At 40.1% G+C, this 20,131-nt stretch overlaps 1 protein-coding gene across 1 annotated transcript; it reads left to right on the forward strand.

Annotated features, from left to right (window-relative positions):
- Nucleotides 1-728: 728 nt before the first annotated feature.
- LOC308648767 (sodium-dependent glucose transporter 1B-like) lies at nucleotides 729-19,749 on the forward strand (the record flags this gene model as incomplete). Its single annotated transcript, XM_081293759.1, has 4 exons — nucleotides 729-869; nucleotides 15,577-15,745; nucleotides 17,186-17,302; nucleotides 18,755-19,749. The coding sequence occupies 4 exons, from the start codon at nucleotides 729-731 to the stop codon at nucleotides 19,747-19,749; spliced, it is 1,422 nt and encodes a 473-aa protein (XP_081149885.1).
- Nucleotides 19,750-20,131: the final 382 nt, after the last annotated feature.

Here is a 20,131-nt window from a genome sequence, read left to right on the forward strand (position 1 = left end):
TTGGACAGGGATTTGTTTCTTGAGCAACTCGTACACCACCATAAACGACACTGTTGCGCTGACTGGCCAGGAACAAGTTGTTACTTACTCTGTGCCTTAATCCTCCGATCTGTAAATCTGGCTAACGTGAAATTCTGAAATTCGGAGAGGTTCAACAAATATTTGTGGAGTGAAAAATGAACAACAGATCGAACAACCTCAGGTAAAGAAAGCACAAGGGCAGGGATTTTGGGGAAAAAATTAAGGGAAAGCTCATTGGGGGGGGGGGGTCCCTCCCTTCCCCAGGACATGAGGGTCCACCTTGCAATTCTTTGGAAGGTACTTGCTCTAAAGGATGAGGCCACGTCTTTCCCCTTGATTCACCTTTTGGGAAACTGGAGCTCGGGCTCCCTAGGCTAGGAGGCACCTAGGTGTGATGCTGCGCCTGAGTCCTCCGGTCTCCTAGGCAACCAGAGCCATGTGGGGTTTGAAGCTGGATCCTGGCTTGCAAAAAGCTGCCTTTCCGCTCTGTGACCTGCACCGGTACGGGATGGGTCGCTGGCTTTCCCTGCCCACACCAGGCTTGCTGTCCAAAGTCCTACTTGCCAGGACCTGACCCAAGACGAACCCCGGAGGGAGGTGCACCCGGAGGGACCTAGGGGCCTGGAGGGACTGGAGCTCAGAGCTCCAGGGTGCACCTGAAAGCTCAGCGGCAGCAAGACCGCTTCTCCGGAGCCGCCAAGCTGGAGATGGAACTGGAGTTCCATGGGGCCGGGGCCCCGGCGAGGACAGAGCCGAAGATGGTGGGGGTGTCCGAGCGGAGCAGCCGGGCCGCGAACATGCTGCGCTGGTTCACCACCGTGATCGTGTTTGCCGCCTTCCTGGGGCTGGTGAGAGCTGGGGCTGCGACCCTCCCAGGCCCCGCGCGAGCAGGCGCCCTGCAGAGAACGTGGCCTTCCCAGTGGAGTCTCAGCTTTGCCACCTGCGCACTGTGTGACCTTGGGCACTTTTTATTAGTCTGTCCGAGCCTCCGTTTAATTATCTAAAAGACGGGCACGTTTCTAATCATGGAGGGTTACTTTCAAATGCGAAATTGATTACCTAACATGTTTGCCAACTGCAGCAAGCCTTGCTGGGTCTCCCCAGAGCACTGGAAGACAAAAGGGGTTGCCCAGGTCTTTAGCCACTGCCCTTCACACCCCAAATTATTCTGGGATTTCCTGTTCCTGGTGGCCTGACCAAATTTAATCAGCTGCTTAATTGTGCAGAGAAGTAAATAGACCACAGAGGAAAGTCCTTTCCAGATCACACAGCTAGTTCAATGGTAGAGCCAGGAACATGTGTCTTACTCTGCCCACAATCCTATAGAAACCAAGCCTTCAGATCCTCAAAAGTTTTTCTTGGAGCAAAGTGCAAGGCTGGAGGCACCTTTGGTGAAATTCCTGGGCAGCCCCTCAATTCACTATTTGTGGACACTTTCATCCCTTGATCACTGAGACACTGGGGAGCTGGAGAGGGGAGTCCTGTGAGGAGTCACTTCTGGTCACTTGGCATCACAAAGACTCTGAGCCACAGTTGTTTTATGAAATGTTTTAAAGCCGAGAGAGGGAGGGGTGAGAAAGAAATCACTGCAGGTGCACATGAAGTAGTTTGATTACAGCTAAAAGTCAGGCTTCATTTATTGTAGCTGAAGCTTTCTTTGGGCCTGTGCACACCCTGATCCTCAGTCCTGCTTGGGTAGGACACGGTGCCTCTGTACACAACCAGGTCCTCATTGGAGGACTATTTCTGCTTGGGCTGGAGGCACACTGTGAGTTTGCAGCAGAGTATTGCAGTGAGAATTATTCTTGAAATGTAAATGAATCAGAAATATAGTTTTTTTCTTAAAGGCATTAAGGAATTTCTCCTGAAAGCCAACTATAATCTTTAGTTCTTGTGAAAACCTATTAAAAAGAAAATGTTAGACAAGTCCATTTTAGCAGTTTCTTTGCAGAAAGGAATGATTCAGGAAGCAGTCACTACCTAAATCAGTAAAGGTTAAAAAAGATCCACCTAAGAAGGTGGGCAGGCAGTATCTACAGACACAATAAGGAAATGATATGAAGAAATAGCTTGAATGGTTACAGTTCATTCAACCGCCCTGGGTGCACATTTCTGAGCAGTTTGCAGCATGTGTCAGGCTGAATGCTTGCTGCTCAGCAACTTGTTCCAAGAATATACTCTCAAGTTCCAGTGTGGACATATTGAGGAATGTTATCATTCCTTACACCCAGAGACAGCTTTAGGCCAAATTTAATTTTAGAATTCTTCCCTTTCTGTCAGCCTCTTAATTTTGAGAGATTTGACTGAAACCTTGAACACAGACACTTTCTGTTACCATCCTAATTAACCAATTTGGTCTAAATGGTTTTAAATTGGAATTCTCAGTTTTAAAGGACGTATTACCAGCTGGGTGTGGTGGCACATTCCAGTCATCCCAAAGACTTGTGAGCCTGAGGCAGAAGAACTGCAAGTTGGAAGCCAGCTGGGGTAACTTTGTCAGATTCTGTCTCAAAATAAAAAATAAAAAGGGCTGGGGATGTAGTTCAGTGGTTGAATGTCCTTGGGTTTTGATCTTTTTTTATATAATTTATTTATTTTTAAAAACTTTTTAGTTGTACTTGGATACAATTTTTATGTGGTGCTGAGGATTGAACCCAGGGCCTCGCACATGCTAGGCAAGCACTCTACCACTGAGCCACAATCCCACCCTTGATCTTAAAAATGGGGGAGAAAAAAAAGGACAAATTAGTTGGATGATTCTTTATGTTTTCTTCATGTTTTGGTTTACTGTTTGATGTACATGGAATGGAAGCATAGAAATAGTTGTAATTCTTGAGGGCATACAGCTCCTCAGGGTGACTGTGATGATGACTATCGGGAGGATAATAGGAAGAAATTTCAAAGTACTTTCCTTAACAGGTGTAACAGGTGTATCCAAGGACCAAAGACCAAACCTATCAAAATCAAACAATCCAAAATTCACATAACAAAGGGAATTCAATGGTGTTTGAGTCCAGCTGGTCACAGTCTTTGTTCAAAGCATGATGGCAATTAAGGAGCATAGTTGATTGCAAAATGGCTTGACTTATAAATAGGTATCCATACTTCTAAACAGAAAGACAAACTTGGGACAGCCAGGCTTGCCAAGGACCATTCAGGATGGCTTCAAACAGCTGCTCTCAAGGTCACATCATATGTTCCTTTCTATTGAGAAGTTTCCTTAAAATATCCTGTGGGCAGTGTCTAGAGAAACAGCAGCAGTATCGTTGGCCATAGTTTTTTTTTTTTTTTTCCATGCTGGTGTTTGAATCCAGCCTCATATATGCTAAGCACATACCTTTAAGCACTGAGCTACAGCCACAGCCCTTAGCCACCTTTTTTTTTAACTTTAAAATTTATATTTCTGCTTTATGAAAACAAATATTATTCAAGTTTAAATTAGTCCAAAATAAAAGAGTTACATTAAAATATTTTAAAATCATGTTCAGAAATAAAAGATAAGGTGTTGGGATGTAGCTTAATGGTAGAATACTTGCCTGCCATGTGTGAGCCCTGGGTTTGATCTCTAGTTCTTTAACTTCCCTGAGGGTGGGCGATGACTTTTTTTTTTTCCTTCTTTTTCCTTTTTCAAGCTTAAATATTTATTTATTAGAACCTAGTAAGTGATGATTTTAAAAGCAGAATTTTCATCAAATTAACAATTCAGGACCAAAATACATTTAAAAACCCCATAAGTATGGGGCTGGGGATGTGGCTCAAGCGGTAGCGTGCTCGCCTGTCCTGCGTGCAGCCCGGGTTCAATCCTCAGCACCACATACAAAGATGTTGTGTCTGCCGAAAAAACTAACTAAATAAATATTAAAAAATTCTCTCTCTCTCTCTACAAAAAAAAACCCTTTAAAAATCCCATAAGTAAAAGATTATAAACACAGCATGTCTAATACAAACTATAGAATGTCAGAATTTTAAGACATCCATATAGTATGTTGTAGAACTAAAATGTTAATACCCTCAGAAATATTATTAATTTGTCTAAGATTTCTTAGTTTATAAAATGTCTAGGTTGTCAATCGAAGAAATTTAGCTATGCAAGTAACAGTTACCATTTAAACAAAAATTATTTTTATGACAAAGAAACAGATAATTTTATGATATTCATTTGTAAAGATTTTACAATATTAAATAGGAACATTTTCAAGTTTATCTCCCAAAGGATCTACTTAACTTTCCTTTAACTCCCTTTTAAAAATTCTATGAACTCATTATAGGCCTGCAGATAGCAAAGGCATGAACTATGTACTTTGATATGGTAGAAAAACAATTTTAGCAAATTATTGCATATTTTCCTGGTCAATAAATAATTTCAAACTGAAAGCTAAGAAATTTTTAAACTCCACAGTGAACAATTTATTTTTTTTACTTTGATAAGTTTGAATTTTGACAGAAAACAGTACAGGGGGAGGGTATTTCACATGTGACAGGAAACACTGCAGGGAGAGGGTATTTTGTGGTTCTGGGGAGCAAACTCAGGACTTTGTGCACACTAGTCAAGCACTCTATCACTGAGCTACATCCCTAGCCTGATATTTCATGTTTATGTGCAATTAATGGTAGCCCTTTTGAAAAACAGGGTTAACAAACTAATATCTAGTATAATGAAAGCTTTCTATTTTGGGGGACAGAGATAATATTTAAAAATGCTCTGAATCAGAAATAAGGGTTTTCTACCACATTCAACTGAATAATGTCAAAGAAGACAAAATGCATTTAAAAAACAATTTTGTACATCTAGCAAATATGAGGTTGATGGTTTCTTTCTTATTTTCATTTGCTCCAATTAGTTACACATGACAGCAGCATTCGTTTGGACTCATTGTACACAAATGGAGCATAACTCTTCATTTCTCTGGTTATACACCATGCAGATTCAAATCATTCATGCAATCCTACATGTATATAGGTTAATAATGTCCATCTCATTCCACCACCATTTCCACCCCCATATCCCTTCCCCTCTCCTCACTCCCCTCTGCCCAATCCAAAGTGTCTCCATTCTTCACTTGCCCCACCCCACATTGTGAATCAGTAGGTTGATGGGTTCTTAACTAAAATTAAGTAATCGCCAAGGTTCATTTTTATTACAAACTTTTAAGCTATTTTATCAAAGCCGCTGCAGACCTCACTGTAATCTATTTAGCTGTGCATTAGTGAAAATCTGTTAAAATTCCTTGTGTAGTAATTCTGAAAAAGTCTATTCAAATAAGATCATTAAACTATTGAAAAAATTTGAAATATGGATTACAGATTCCTTTTAGAGTTAGTTCTTTTTCAGAATCTGCCATTTAAATCATCTTCACCAACCTGAATTCTGAAAAAAAATTTTTAGCCATTACTGACTATAGATAAAGAGTACTCGTATTATTTGAACAAGTTCAAAAATATAACATACATCATTCATTCCATAATTTCAAGAACTAAAGTAAAGAATAACTCATATATATGTATTATTGTCTTTGAAGCTTATCTCAGATTCCATCAGGCCTCAGCTAAAAGTTAACAGGCCAAAACACATCAGCCCTTGAGTAGGGAGGTGATTCTCTACACGTTCCCTAATGTTTGACATCCAGTTTCCTCTCTTTTACGTAACTATTCTAGGCTTAATTCCTGAAGAACATGAACTGAAGGGTGATAGAACAAAACACCTGTTGGGCTAACAAGAATATATTAGTGCATAAAAAATTTCCTGCTGAATAACTGTTCTTACTGTGGCTATGCTATGTGCAACATAAAACCTATACCATTTTCTTCTGTTTGTCTACTTGTGGAAAAAAATTAGCCTGAATAAAATGTGAAATATACACCAGTTGGCTTTAAATGCAAAGATAATCTGTTTTTGGCTCAACTATATCATAACCAAAAGTCTGCTTTGATAATATCATATGAAAAAATTTGCATATGTAGATAGGTACATTTCTTCATTAAAGTTTTTCTTAAATATTTCTCAATGTAGCTTGACTAGTGTGCACAAAGTCCTGAGTTTGTTCCCCAGAACCACAAAATGCCCTCTCCCTTTACAACTGATACACTTGATCTTTACAACAGAAGTGAAAAATCACACAGTAGAAATGATTTTGTTTTATAGGCCTTTAGGTTTCCCATTGTTTTGTTTTAGGAATTAAAGGGCATCACTGAACTGATACATTGCTTTCCATGGTCTGTGGGATCCATTGGAAGCTCTTGTTCTTCATCATTTTGCTTCAATTTGTAGCCTGCTTTAATGTTTTGAATTCAGGGTTCACTCTCCAAGTTTGAGCCTGGAATTAAATGCTGAGGAGTACTGGAAGGGTTCTGTTTTGAAGTACCAGGGTTTCCATAGTGGTTTACATGTGAACCTGGAGCCATATTTGGAGAGAGAGGTTGTCTAGTTGGAAGATGGGAGATTGCTTGGTAACTTTCATGCTGAGAGACTAAACAGTGAGCTTCTTTAGAGGATCACAGAGGTTCAGTCCATGGTCAGCTGACTCTATAGCTCTGGGGTGGAGGTGATGCAGAACATTATGGCAGGAGGCCAAGGCTGAGCAAAGCAGCTCAGGATGTGGCTACACAGAAGCAGTGTGATGCCTCTCTCTTACTTCTATCCAAGGCTTTGAGTCCATGTCAGGTAAACTGATAGACAAACCTTTAGGCAAACCTTGCTTGAAGATTACTTGTTTGAATACTTTTCTTTGAGCTCCATGGACTTCCAATTCTTGGAGAATCTGGGGCATATTGTGTATGTGAGGACAATGTGTGGCTTGGTATGAACTCTGGACAATTGATCAGTTGAGAGAAACCTGCTTGTGGCATGTTTCTTGGAGGAGGGCCTCGGATTGATCATTTCTCTAGTTCTGTTTCCTCATTTTCTCATCCATAACTTCTACTTCTGTGTTGTCCTTCAGTGCCTCTAAATTCATATTAAGGTTTTGTGGTGAGAGTCTGAACATGGTAAAATTCAGCAGTGAGGGAAATAGGTAAGAAACCTTGTTCAAAATTTCCAAAGAAAGAAATCACATTCCAAGTTTTCTATACTGAAGCTATATTCAATTTGATGCTTAATATGCTTTTTAAGCAATGCTGCTTCCACAGGCTACTCCTGTACACTCGTGCCATCGTCATTGTAACACATCATTCTGATGTAAAGTTCTGTTTGAAATGGCTGGTCCATCCTTGCACCATGTTCTCAGTAACCATATGACTAATCAAAGTTCATTATGTTTCATTTCCCCTATTATTATGAGGTGACTGATTTGCTGTGGGTTGACATCTTGACCCAGGTCTTTCTTGAGGGTCTGGTCTTACATCATCTAAGTGGAGTGGTACCCACTTGTACTAATTACAATTAGTCCAGTGTTCACTAATTCTCCTGGTGTTGGCCAATTTGCTTATCACTGAAATCACTGGCCTTACTGACCTTGTTGGATTTCTTTGTGTTGAGTTTTCCTGTTTTTATAATTTGGGGAGAAATAAGTGAGGCTGCCACCTTGCCAGCTGCCTTAGCCATATTTTATTTATTTATTTTTTATGTGGTGCTGAGGATTGAACCCAGGGCTTCACACATGCTACGCGACTGTTCTACTGCTGAGCCACAGTCCCAGCCCCTGAGCCACCTCTTAAATGTCTATATTGTAGCCAACTAAAATCAAGGGAAATTTAAGCTCAGCATTTAGTTTTATTCAGCACCACACACAAGCCCCCCACATTAGTGAAAGGTGATCTAAAACTAAGATTTGTTCCACTAAGTGTTTTTTGTTGAATATGTTATCATTCACCTTGCAAAGACTGGCTTGAACCCTTCTCAACCTGTGAGGTCTCATTGGCTTCAAGATCCAAAATTTCTAGCAACTTATGTGGTAGCTTCAAATTTCAAACAATCCATTCCCCACTACTGCTAAGAATGAACACCCAGGACCCTATTAGCAACTTTTTTTTTAGAGATTAACTCAAGGCCTTGAAGTTCTGTTGTAGAGAGGAGCATGGCATAGTTTCTTCTAACAGTCATTTCCAAAATATAGTTTTGGATGTTGACTGCTTTGGCCTCTGATTATAGGAGGTATGGGGAAGCTCTTGAGGAGGTAGGAGAGAGCCAGGTGAATAGCAAGATCCAAGTCCAGTGAGGAGTCCAAACAGAGCAGACAAATTCTCCACAGAGTCCTTAGAGACTGGAAAAGAGGGCCGGCTAATGGCTTCTGGCTAAATTTATTAACTTGCTAAATCTGCAAAGCTATAAATAGGTCCAGTGGGAAATTTTTTGAGTTCCCTTTATGCCACCATGTAAGTGTGCATGATGTCATTTAGTGTAAAGAGACATTACTGGATTTAATGCAGTGACATCATACATGCAATGTCTTGTGCCTGTATAGGTAATCCCTAGGTGTTATGTACACAAAACATATTTTGCAGACATCACCCCAATAAGTTTTCTATTTTGGTAGAGATATGTCATGAACTGGAAATATCAGGGTAGTATTTCAAACAATTATAGAAATCAAGGAGTAGTGATGTCCAGAATATCAAGGACTGCTTCCCCTCTTCCTTTGTGGTTTCAAGGTGAGTCACTGGGAACACGGGGCAGCACTGGAATAATGGAATTGTTCCCTGATTTGGGAGCATTAGCCCGCAAACCCAATAATTGCTCTGAGTTTTTGATAGAGCATTAGCCTTTGCTAAAGTCATTTACATTATGGTCTGGTGTATTTTCCTGTAAGCAAAGGGAAGGGATTAGTCCAGCAGGTAATTAGAGGGAAAGGGGAGAAAAAAAATAAGTCTTTCAGGATGGTGGAGAAGTTTTGATCCTAGATCTTGGGAAAGCTGTCCACATCTAGAATGCCCTCTGCCTCTGGGGAGAAACCTCCTTGGTCAGCTTTACCTTAAGGTCCCCAACAGGTGTCAGTGTCAGGAGTCTGGAGGGGTGCCACTGAGTTGAGAGATGTAGATTTCAAGACTCAAGGCCTTGAAGTTCTGTTGCAGAGAGGAGCATGGCATAGTTTCTTCTAACAGTCATTTCCAAAATATTGTTGTCATTTCCGAACACTCACTCTCCAGGTTCTTAATCATGGAAGTTCTGGTTGTCATCACGTGGTGGGACATGAAGAAAAACAGGCTTTCACAATAATGCATTAAGTCCTTGCTCTGTGGAATCATGTGAGAGTTTATGGAGTGGGAGGTATGTGAGGTTCTATCACTGGGGGATGGGCCTCAGCATCTGCTTCTCAAGGGGTCAGTCTATGTTTTCCAGTAGGAATGAATCCAATTGCCATCAACTGGCAATCCAGTCTATTCATTGAAGTTTTGCCTAATGTCATTGTGTCTGTAGCATTTTTTTTTTAAAGCTGTCTGACATCTTGTGCAGAGCAATCTGTTCTTCTCTCACTGGAGATTGCTCCAGGAATGCCTTGTACAGAAAACACATTTTCTTGTAACTGTAGCTACTGTTACAGCATCAGCCTGTCTCCATGGGAAAGTTTCTATATAACCAGAAAATGTGCACTGAAGGTGACAAGTGAATGAAATCTATCATTTCCAGCATGTATTTCTTATGGCTTTTATTTTCTTACCAGAACCATAAACTGGATAAACCCAACATGGGTTATAAGCCAGTTGGACAATTTTAGAATCGTTACCCTACTGATGTTTGGTATTAATTTGGATCATTTCATCTCTTCCATGATGAATCTTGGAGTACAGAGATTTTAATCATGGCAGCTGTGAAAACTCAGCAAGGACAAGACAGCCATCCAAGTGCTTCATGAGTACACACTTAGCAATGGATTTATATCCTCTTAAGTGCCAATTTTGTTTCTACAGTCCAGGTGCATAGCCCTGTTTATTAAATAGGTTATGATGGGTAATAAGACTTGTGTCACTCTTATTAGAGTTCATTCAAATTGTATAACTTCACAATTTTAATACTGTTTGAATTAGCAGAAAAATATACCAAGACATTTCCTTATTGTGCTTGATTTTGGGTTAAACATCAGCTTGATGTTTATTAGCCAGTCAGTTTCTTTGCTAAAATTCTGATAACCAAAGGAATCACTTTCCTTCCTTCCTAATTTTCTTTCTTCCTTCTTTTTCTTTTGGTCCTGGGGATTGAACTCAGGGGTGTTTTACCACGGAGCTATATCCCCAGCCATATTTTTAAATTTTTAAATTTGAGACAGGTTCTTGTTATGTTGCTTAGGTCCTCACTAAATTGCAGGTGCTGCCCCCGAACTTGTGATCCTCCTCCTCGGTCTCCCAATTCACTGGGATTATAGGTATGTGCCACTGTGCCTGAGTGATCTTTTAAATTTTTTTTTTAATATTTATTTTTCAGTTGTAGTTGGACACAATACCTTTATTTTATTTATCTCTGTGTGGAGCTGAGGATCGAACCCAGGGCCTCACACATGCTAGGCGAGTGCTCTACCGCTGAGCCACAACCCCAGCCTTTACTTAAGCAGATAATGCCTTCTGCTGACTACAAAACTCAGTAGCCAAACTTACTAGAAGCTCCCATTGCTTCTCTGTGTCTGATTGGCTTTTCACCTTATAGAGTTCCACGAGGTCCCCAAGAATTCAATTGCCCAGCAACAGCATATCACAGGATCCAGGCAGAATCCTGAACAATGTTCAGCTGGGTCAGCAAGGTCTCAACCACTGAGTGGCTAGGATGGGGCCTGCCCTTGGCCAACTTTACTATACTATTTAGAGCAATCTTTAAAGTGGCTGACCACTTGAACTATCATCCTGACTACAAAGCACCAGAAGAGATTCCAGGCCAAAGTCAGAATCTTGCTCCAGTTCCCAAAGCTCCTTCTCTTGGACAGTCATATCCGTTAGGATTCTCACTCCATGAGCAGCAATGCTCCTGTTATTATAGGGTATAGCACTCTTGGGCTAATTTGACTGAGTCAGAAAATCTGGAGGAAGAAGCCACATTTCCTGGAGCTATGCTGAGCAATGTCTGCTGGTGATGCTTCCTGATAGTGAGCAAAGCACAGGAAATATCCCTAGCTTTAAGTCATCATGTGTCCAGAGGGCACATTCACAGAGTGGATGTCCTCCCTACTTCAAGTATACAGTGTTTTATTGGCAAGGAATTTCAGATCTTAAATAGCTGGTCTCTTTACTGCTTTCCAGAGATCATTCTTCAAATACTTCATCAGAATCTGAATTTGCTTAGGTGTGTCAACCAAGGGTGAAGATGTAAGCAGAGTAAAAAGTGTGCAAGGGAACAGTCACCACTTCGGTGGAAGGATAGGACAGGACCAGCTATTGTAAAAGCCAAGGAGCCCTGGAGGTCAGAAGTGCATCATGCTGCATATGCTGGAGGTGGAGATCAACTTCAGCTTCAAGTCTACTGGTGTAGCTCAACCTTGAGTCTTTTCCCAGATTTTTGTTATAAATTCCTATAGCAAGAGAAGTTGGCAGCAGCAAAAACTGCAGCTTAAATGTCTACATTATCATGTGAATCCAAACTCTGATGAATACAGGGCTGAGCATTCTTCCCCTCAGGAATTACTGATGCCAGACTTCCCAACAACAGGAGTGTTATGGCGCTTGCCACAGGATCATTACTACGTATCACAGAGAACATTCTCTTCACAAATTAATTTAGAATCTTCTCCATATGGTTCTCACTTTGTTGTGTAACTTTAAGAACACAGAGCCTCAGGAAATTGCTTCCAACTCTGAAAACATCAGATAAATTTAGGAATGCAGAATGGATGAGAATAGAGAATAGAGGCCTCCGAGAAGTCCTGAGAAAGCAAGTCCTGCTTCACTCTGTCTACTATTTTTGACAGAGTTAAGTTTCATTAAGAGCAGGGTTAGTGTCCATTTCCTGTCTGCTATAGCTGGCATCATCTGCCATGGAAGACTGAGTTGAGTTTGGCACTATGACCTGAATAGTGACTCCACTAGCTGGGTCAGAAAAGTGGCAAACTCTGCCCCAGCACCTCCGTCTTCTTCCACTGCCTTCTTGCAGATTTTCCCTCTGTGTCCAGTCAAACCAGGTTTCACACACATCCTGGAATCATCTGAAAGTTATCATGCATCTGCACTTGACAGAGTGCAAGAATGTCATTGAACACCAAACTGATAGTGGCTAAGGAGAGCAGCAGATAGAACAATTAACTCTGGGAATAACTGGACTTAAAATGGTTATGTTTGAAGATCATATGGAACTTTATTAACCATACTGATGCCATTGACAAGAAAATATGATTATTCTGTTGCATGCAACAGTTTTTCTGTGTGTGTGTGTGTGTGTGTGTGTGTGTGTGTGTGTGTGTTACCATCTAGGGGTATCGGGTTTGTTGTCTCCACTCAGTAAAGGATTGAAGAACACGACACAAAGATAACAACCAAGTAACATATTTACTGAAAGAGCAAAAGTTATCAGTAACAGACTTCTCCAAAGAGAAGGGGCTCCTGAGCCAGAAGTCCAGTGGGGAAGTTTTGGATTGTTCTCTTTTTAGTCCCTGGAATTTCCTCCTTTTCTTATCTCCTCCCTTCTCCACACTCTTCACACTATTGTTCATTGGTGTCCCCAATGTCCATGCATCTATTTTAGTGTTCCTATTGGATCCCCTGCTTAGGGGCACTAGTGTGGAAGTGTTCATCTAATTGGGTCCCCTGCTTGTGTACTCAAGCATTTCCATCAACCGGGAAGTTGACCTCATTGGAAGGCACTCTCCATACTTCTTTGGTCTGGATCTGCCCCTGACTTCCTCCCTCACCACCTTTGATATTAAAAATTGAACCCAGGGTCACTTTAACACTAAACTACAGTCTCAGACCCACTTTTTTGGAAAAAAAAATAAATTTGACACAGCTAAGTGGCTGTGTCTGGCCTTGTAGCCTTGAATTTGTAATCCTTCTGCCTCTGCCTTCTAAGTCCCAGGCATGTTTCACTGCATGTGGCTAAAACCTTGTTGTTTTGATAGTAAGGACCAGATTCTAGTTCTGCATTGTAACTTAGATAGTAATACTCAATTTTTAGAAAAACTTCTAAATAATTCCTTTTTTCTAATGTTAGCTTGGTCACACATAGAATTCCTTTCACACAATTCATCTTCCATAAGCCTTCTACCATGTTCTCAGTCACTCATTCTATTAACTTCAGTTTCGTATGTCAATTGGAATTTACATTCCTGCATATCTACTGAACACTGAGAAGCAATCTGTTTTAGTCAGATTTTTCTGCTGCTGTGACATAAAGACCTGACCAGAACAATTGTAGAGGAAGAAAAGTTTAATTGTGGGCTCATATTTTCAGAGGTGGTGACAGCAGGCTCCATTCCTTGGGGCTTGAGGTGAGGCTGATCATCATTGATTGGCAGAAGGAAGCAGCTCACATGACGATCAGGAAGCAGAGAGGGAGACTTCACTCTGCAGATACCACACATACACCCATAGCCATGCCCTCAACGAACCCCTGCTTCCAGTCACCACTCAGTTAATCCCATAAGGGATTAATGCGCTGATTAGGTTAAAGCTATAACCCAATCATTTCTCCTCCAAACCTTCTTGCATTGTCTCACATGTGAGCTTTTGGGGGACACCGGACATCCAAACCATAACACATACCATTGTGAACTCCACTCCAGCAATTGTACAATGGCAAGTCTATAAACTGTAACTTCCAGAATCATGTGCTGTCTTCTAGTGTAATTTGTCCTGGTGGCACAGAGCCTGTTAATAACAGTTCCAATATCTTTAGTCTTTGTATCAAAGAAACTGTAGAGGGCGCAAAAATTTAACACAATTCCCTTAGCTTTATTTGTTTTAAATCACCCTGAGAATGAAATTCTTGTTTGTATAGATTTCTCTCACCCCAACTTTCCATTATTGTTTTTTTGTTGGAGGAGCTTCCTGGAAGGAAGGGTGCTGGGGAGGGAACGGAGCACCTCTCCCATGATAGGGAAATGCACTAGAACTGAGCTGGATGTACCCCAGCCCCCAACTTTTCATTCTTGATTTGAAGGGAAAAAAAAGCAAATCATTATGATATAGGAAGAACATCTTTTACATGAGAATATTTCATACATCTGTTTAACTCATTTATTATGAACAATTATGTTTGAATTGCTTGTAAAGATGAGACATCAAACAGCTAACCATCATGTTATATTTGGCAGACAAATTTTGTACTATAGAGATCACGTAACTCATTTTACTTGTAAACCTAAGTAGGAAAAGTTGTGTATCTATATCATATCGAGTACTGAAAACCCTAAAGACATGCCTGTTTTCATTAAACCAACCATATTCTTAGGAATCAAAGTTATTACTCAAGTCACATAAAATTGAAAAGAATACGGGTTAGTTCTTATTTTTCAAAGGAATACTTAATTTGTATTAGAGTTTATTTTTCTTAAAGCCAATTAAGTGGAGCTCTTTTATGATTTAATTTGCAATTAAAGTATTATAATAGAAAATGTCACACATATATCATATGTAAAGATCTACATCAACATCTAAACAAAACCAGCTTTAACATTTTTCATTTCAACGTTTGCCCAACCACCTGGTATGTATGTATGTAGCTAAGGAAGCTACACAGACTGTGCTCCTGGTAGCTTTGGGATTTATTTGAACAAAAATGTGGATTTAGAAAATTTTATATAGTTTAATCTCCTGAATATCATATATGTGTAGTTCAGAGGGTGGACCCCCATTGTACCCGCAAAACTGCTGTTTTAGTAACACCAAGTATGAAAATAATATGTTGATAATTTAAATTTCTGACATCTGAATTCTCATGTTAGTTCATGTAGTTATATTTGAAAACATGCAAGTCAATTTCAATAAAATTTTTAATGTTATTGTTTAATTAACTTTTAATACAGAGGTCTTCCATGTTTTTTTTAAATTTGAAAATGCAAGGAAAAAAAAGAAAAGAAAAAAGAAAAGCCAGAAGAGCTCAATCATTTTTAAAAATTGAGAATTGCCAATACAAGAAAAACCATGGGAATCTATAGCTCTAATCCTAACAGTATTGTCATTGTATATTTTTATTGATTTTGGTTCTGAAAATAATCTCTTCCATGATACTGTAATTCCTTGTTATGGTTTGGATGTGAAGTGTCCCCTAAAGGCCACGTGCTAAAGGCTTGGTTGCCAACCTGTGATGCTACTGGGAGGGGATGCAAGCTTAGGAGGTGGGGCCTACTTGGAGCCTCTGAATGATGTGTCAGCAGAGCCTTCCTTTCTCATGGCTTCCGGGCCATCATGAGGTGAGCAGCTCTGCTCCACCATGTGCTTTCTGCATAATGTTCTGTCTGGCCACAGGCCTAAATGCATGAAACCAGTGACTCTGGGTGGAAACCTCTGAAACTGTAAGCCAAAATGAATCTTTTCTTCCTTTGATTTCTGTCAGGTATTTTGTCACAGCGATGAAAAGCTCAGTAACATCCCCCCTCCCACTTTTTTTTTTTAAAAACTGGAAAAAGCCACCACTTAGATGGACATAATTTTAATGATCCTAAGTGAAAAAAAAAAAAAAAGCTTTTTTGTCTTTTTAAATTTTAGGGACTGGGTGTCGCTATACTGGGACCCACCTTTCAAGATTTGGCACGGAATGTAAACAGAAATATCAGCAGTCTTTCACTAATTTTTGTGGGCCGTGCCTCTGGATTTCTGTGTGGCTCTATGATTGGTGGAGTTCTTTTTGACTGTATGAATGATTTTTTACTCATGGGTAAGTAAACGCTGATTTCTGCTTGTTTGTTACTATCATTGCATTTACCACATGGCTCTACATATGAAAACAGTAGCCTGCAGAGCAGAGTGAAATGGGTGGGATTTTGGTGTCCTCTGTGGAACTGGGTTTCCATGGTCCTGCTCTCACCTTGGCAGTTCAGGGGAGTCTGTGCTGGGCCCTGTGGAAACTCAGATCAGCCCTCAGGTGTGTGTGTTAGCAATCCTTAGCCTTCTAGATCTTCACTGTAACTTAGGTACCACTTCACTGTCATTTAGGATCATTCACTGGTTGTCCAAAAGGCTCTGCTCATCAGGGTGTAGGGCAGATCTCCTAGGGCCACAGACATTAGACAGAACTCCTGGAACCTGCCCAGGCTCTATGGACTCCAGATTGAAAATGAGAGAAAAGGGATGGTAAGTGAACTGAGGAAGGCTACATTTTTGTCCCTTCTGCCTCATGTCAGTGATGGCCCCAGAATGTAAACAGATGCCAAAGCTTTTATCATACTCCTTTTTGGATGAATTGACACATTTTTTTAAAATCCAGATTAATGTGATAAAATTCCTCTGGAAGCAAGGAGAATCATTTATTGCTGATGAATACATATAGAAGCTCTTTTAATTCCAAAGCAGGTTGAAAAAATGTATTTCTGCCCATATTTCTCAAAATTATTAGTACATTCCTACTACATTGATTGCATTTTCCTATTGACTTATTAAACTGTTAACTTCTACTTAAAAATTCTTTAGTTTTTTTAATATGTGAAATATTTAAGTAAATAATTTTTGGCCTTTCTCTTTTGCTATAAAACTTTGTAGTATAGTTTATAGTCTCGTTACTATTAGTGCTGAATTATATTCATGTCATAGAAATTTACATTTTGTAGTCTACAAGCTAGATAAGGTTTAAATGAAATAATGTCTTGTAAGAGCTTCTGCAACCCATGATTCATGGGTTCCCATAGGTATATTCCTGATTACACACTTTTTTAAAAAATATATTTTTAGCTGTAGATGGACACAATATCTTTATTTTTATGTGGTGCTGAGGATTGAACCCAATGCCTCACACATGTGAGGCAAGCTCTCTACCACTGAGCTACAACCCCAACCCACGATTACACAACTTTAATTTGATCTTATTTTGCGCTGGAAGTGATGACCATAATGCATACTCTTTTTTTTTCTTTTCTTTTCTTTCTTTTTTTTTTTTTTTTGGTTCCAGATATGGAACCCAGGTGCACTTTACCACTGAGCCACATCCCCAGCCCTTTTTATTTTTGTGGTTTGAGACAGGGACTTGCTAAGTTGCTGAGATTGACTTTGAACTTGCGATCTTCCTGCTTCAGCCTCCGGAGTTGCAGGGATTATAGGCATGTGCCACAGCGCCTGGCTTCACACTGTTTCTAAATAGTTGCTTTTTATCTTTTCTTCTCAGGGATGTCAATGTTAGCTACTACAGTTGGTCTTTACATTATTCCTTTGTGCAAGAGAGCAGTATTACTGATAGTCATGATGTCTGTCCTTGGCACTTCAATAGGTATTCTGGATACAGGTAAGTGAATTCTTCAGTGTCACCTCTGGGAGAGCAGATGGTATTAAACTATCATTTGCTAATAGAAGGGAGATCAGTAGAGTACAGCAAGTGAATCAGGGGGAGGGAGGAAGGGAAGGAAAGTAAAGGTACTGGGGAACGAGATTGATTAAATTATATTATGTGCATGAAAGTATATGGCATAAAGAATCCACCTCGTATGTATAATTATAATGAACCAATAAATTTTAAAAAAAACTGTCACTTGCAATGCTCTTGAAATTACATGGGCTTTCTGAATGGGTCATTCAGAATCATTCTTCTATAAATTATTCTTGCCAGTTAGGGTATCGATTTTTGAGCGGCCAAATGTAAAGTGAACATAAAGGATTTTGTTCTGTGGGAGATTGTTGATTTATATTATCTAAACAGGGAAGGACACCTTCCTGTGGCTAATTCCAGTACAGAGAAGCAAGCTTTCATTTTGTGATAGATTTTTGTTACTGTAGTATAAGGGATTGATGGTTCACTAGGATAAAACAAGTTTGGAACCCTTATTTGGTGGTGAAAGAAGAGAAGCAGCCATTCAATTTAAACTATACCCTTGTTTTTGAGTTGAGAGAAACCCATATTGTATGCTACCTTGGTTTCCTTTCTTTTCCCTCTCAAAGTTTCCCGCCCGCTGCAGTCGAGTTAATCCATGGGTCATCCAATGACACAGGTGATGTTTATTGAGGGCCAAATCCAGCTTTGAAGGTCCACTTTCCCATTCTAATGTTATCAGATACTGCAAGGAAATATTTTATATGTCAGACTTAGTTTGGATGTTAAACTACAGGGTAGAATTATACATTCATCAGAAAATATCTAATCTTTAAAAAAGGAAGCCAAACAATTGATGCTTCCAGTCTTTCACTTTGCAGGTGTCCAGACAGGGTGAATGCAGATGCTGAAAGATGTTCTCGTTCCCTGTAACGGGCTTACTAGAATCCTACAGTATTTGGGTTCCTCAAAGTGTATTTTGCATCTGGTTTATACATAGGTAAATGATGTTCTTGAAGTGACTACCAGTTCCAAGAAAAAGAAAGCTTTAGTAATTGGCTACTATCTGATGCTCATATTTGTCTAGTAAATACATATATATTTTAATTATTTAGAAATAAATAGGTGAATAAGCATTATTTCCCAATACAGTGTTAGCACTGTTTTATGAAAAGCTTTGGCTAATGTGCTTGGAGGTAGTGGTTTATCAGCTTATAGAATTCCAGCATGCATGAGATGTCATATGCTTAGCTCTCTGGTGGTACTGGGTTAGAGTTCCTCAATCACAGAACTGGGTCAGGTGTCATGTTCAATAACTCTGAATATTGCAATGTGCAAGCCACATGATACAGACTCAGCCTTCTTTTCTTAATTACCTTTTTCAGCGTTACCATGTTTAACATAAATCATTTCTCCATCTTTCGTTGGCAGGTGGTAACATCCTCATTTTGGCTCTTTGGGGGGACAAAGGAGCCCCACACATGCAGTCATTACACTTTGGTTTCGCCTTGGGTGCTTTTCTGGCTCCACTTCTGGCTAAATTGGCCCTGGGTACCTCAGTGTCTGCTGAAAACCACACAGAGCCTGCCTTTCAGTCTCCAGCCACCAACGGATCATCTGAAGCTGACTCAGCCCCTCTCTTTGGATTGCCTGATGACATGAATCTATTCTGGGCTTATGCTTTTATAGGTGCTTATATTTTCATAGTGTCTGTCTTTCTTTTTGCTCTGTTTTTTAAGAAAAGCTCAAGGCAGGAAAGAGCAAAAGTATCTGCTCAGGCATATCGAAGAGCTGAATATCACAAGACCCTTCTCTGCCTCCTTTTCGTGTTCTTCTTTTTTTATGTTGGAGCAGAGATAACTTATGGCTCCTATATTTTCTCCTTTGCCACCACCTATGCTGGCATGGAAGAAAGTGAAGCAGCTGGGTTGAACTCCATCTTCTGGGGGACCTTTGCAGCCTGCAGAGGCCTGGCGATCTTCTTTGCTGCATGCCTACAGCCAGGCACCATGATTGTGTTGAGCAACATTGGCAGCCTGGCTTCATCTTTATTTCTGGTGCTTTTCAACAAGAATCCACTCTGTCTCTGGATTGCCACTTCAGTGTATGGGGCCTCAATGGCAACCACGTTTCCCAGTGGTATTTCCTGGATTGAGCAGTACACGACCATAAGTGGGAAATCAGCAGCCTTTTTGGTAATTGGTGCAGCCCTGGGAGACATGGCTATTCCTGCAATAATTGGAGTTGTTGAAGGACAATATCCAGACTTGCCTATTGTTCTGTATTCCTGTTTAGGGTCAGCGATATTCACTGCTGTTATATTTCCTGTGCTGTATAAATTAGCCACCTTGCCTCTGGATTGCCAGCGAAAAGCTAACAGAAAGAGTGAGGACAAGAAAGCTGTGCCCTCTAGTTCTAGGCTATAAAAATAGAATGAAGAGGGGGATGCATAAAAATGGAATGAAATGGATTTTGAAGTGTTTTGGAATGAATGACACAATGAGTCATCCTTTAAAAGAGATGTGGAAATATTTTGTTACAGCCCGCAGTCAGTCTCCAACCTCTTCCAATCTCTTCAGATGTGCTAACCTTTGCATCTTCTGCAGTTAATACTGGTTATTCCTCTATGAAGCACCTTGCCAGAAGTTAGGACAAAAAAGGGGCAAACACTTGGGGAAGATGGATTATTTATGTACTGCCCTGAATAATTACCACTTTTGAAAAAGCCAGCCACAGGACAGCATTCACAGATTTTCAAAATGCTCTGGGGACACTGAAATAGGATGTCTGTTCCATTTGTAGCAAATG

This window comes from Spermophilus citellus (genome assembly GCF_964194105.1).
Source record: "Spermophilus citellus genome assembly, chromosome: 5".
NCBI classification, from domain to species: domain Eukaryota; kingdom Metazoa; phylum Chordata; class Mammalia; order Rodentia; family Sciuridae; genus Spermophilus; species Spermophilus citellus.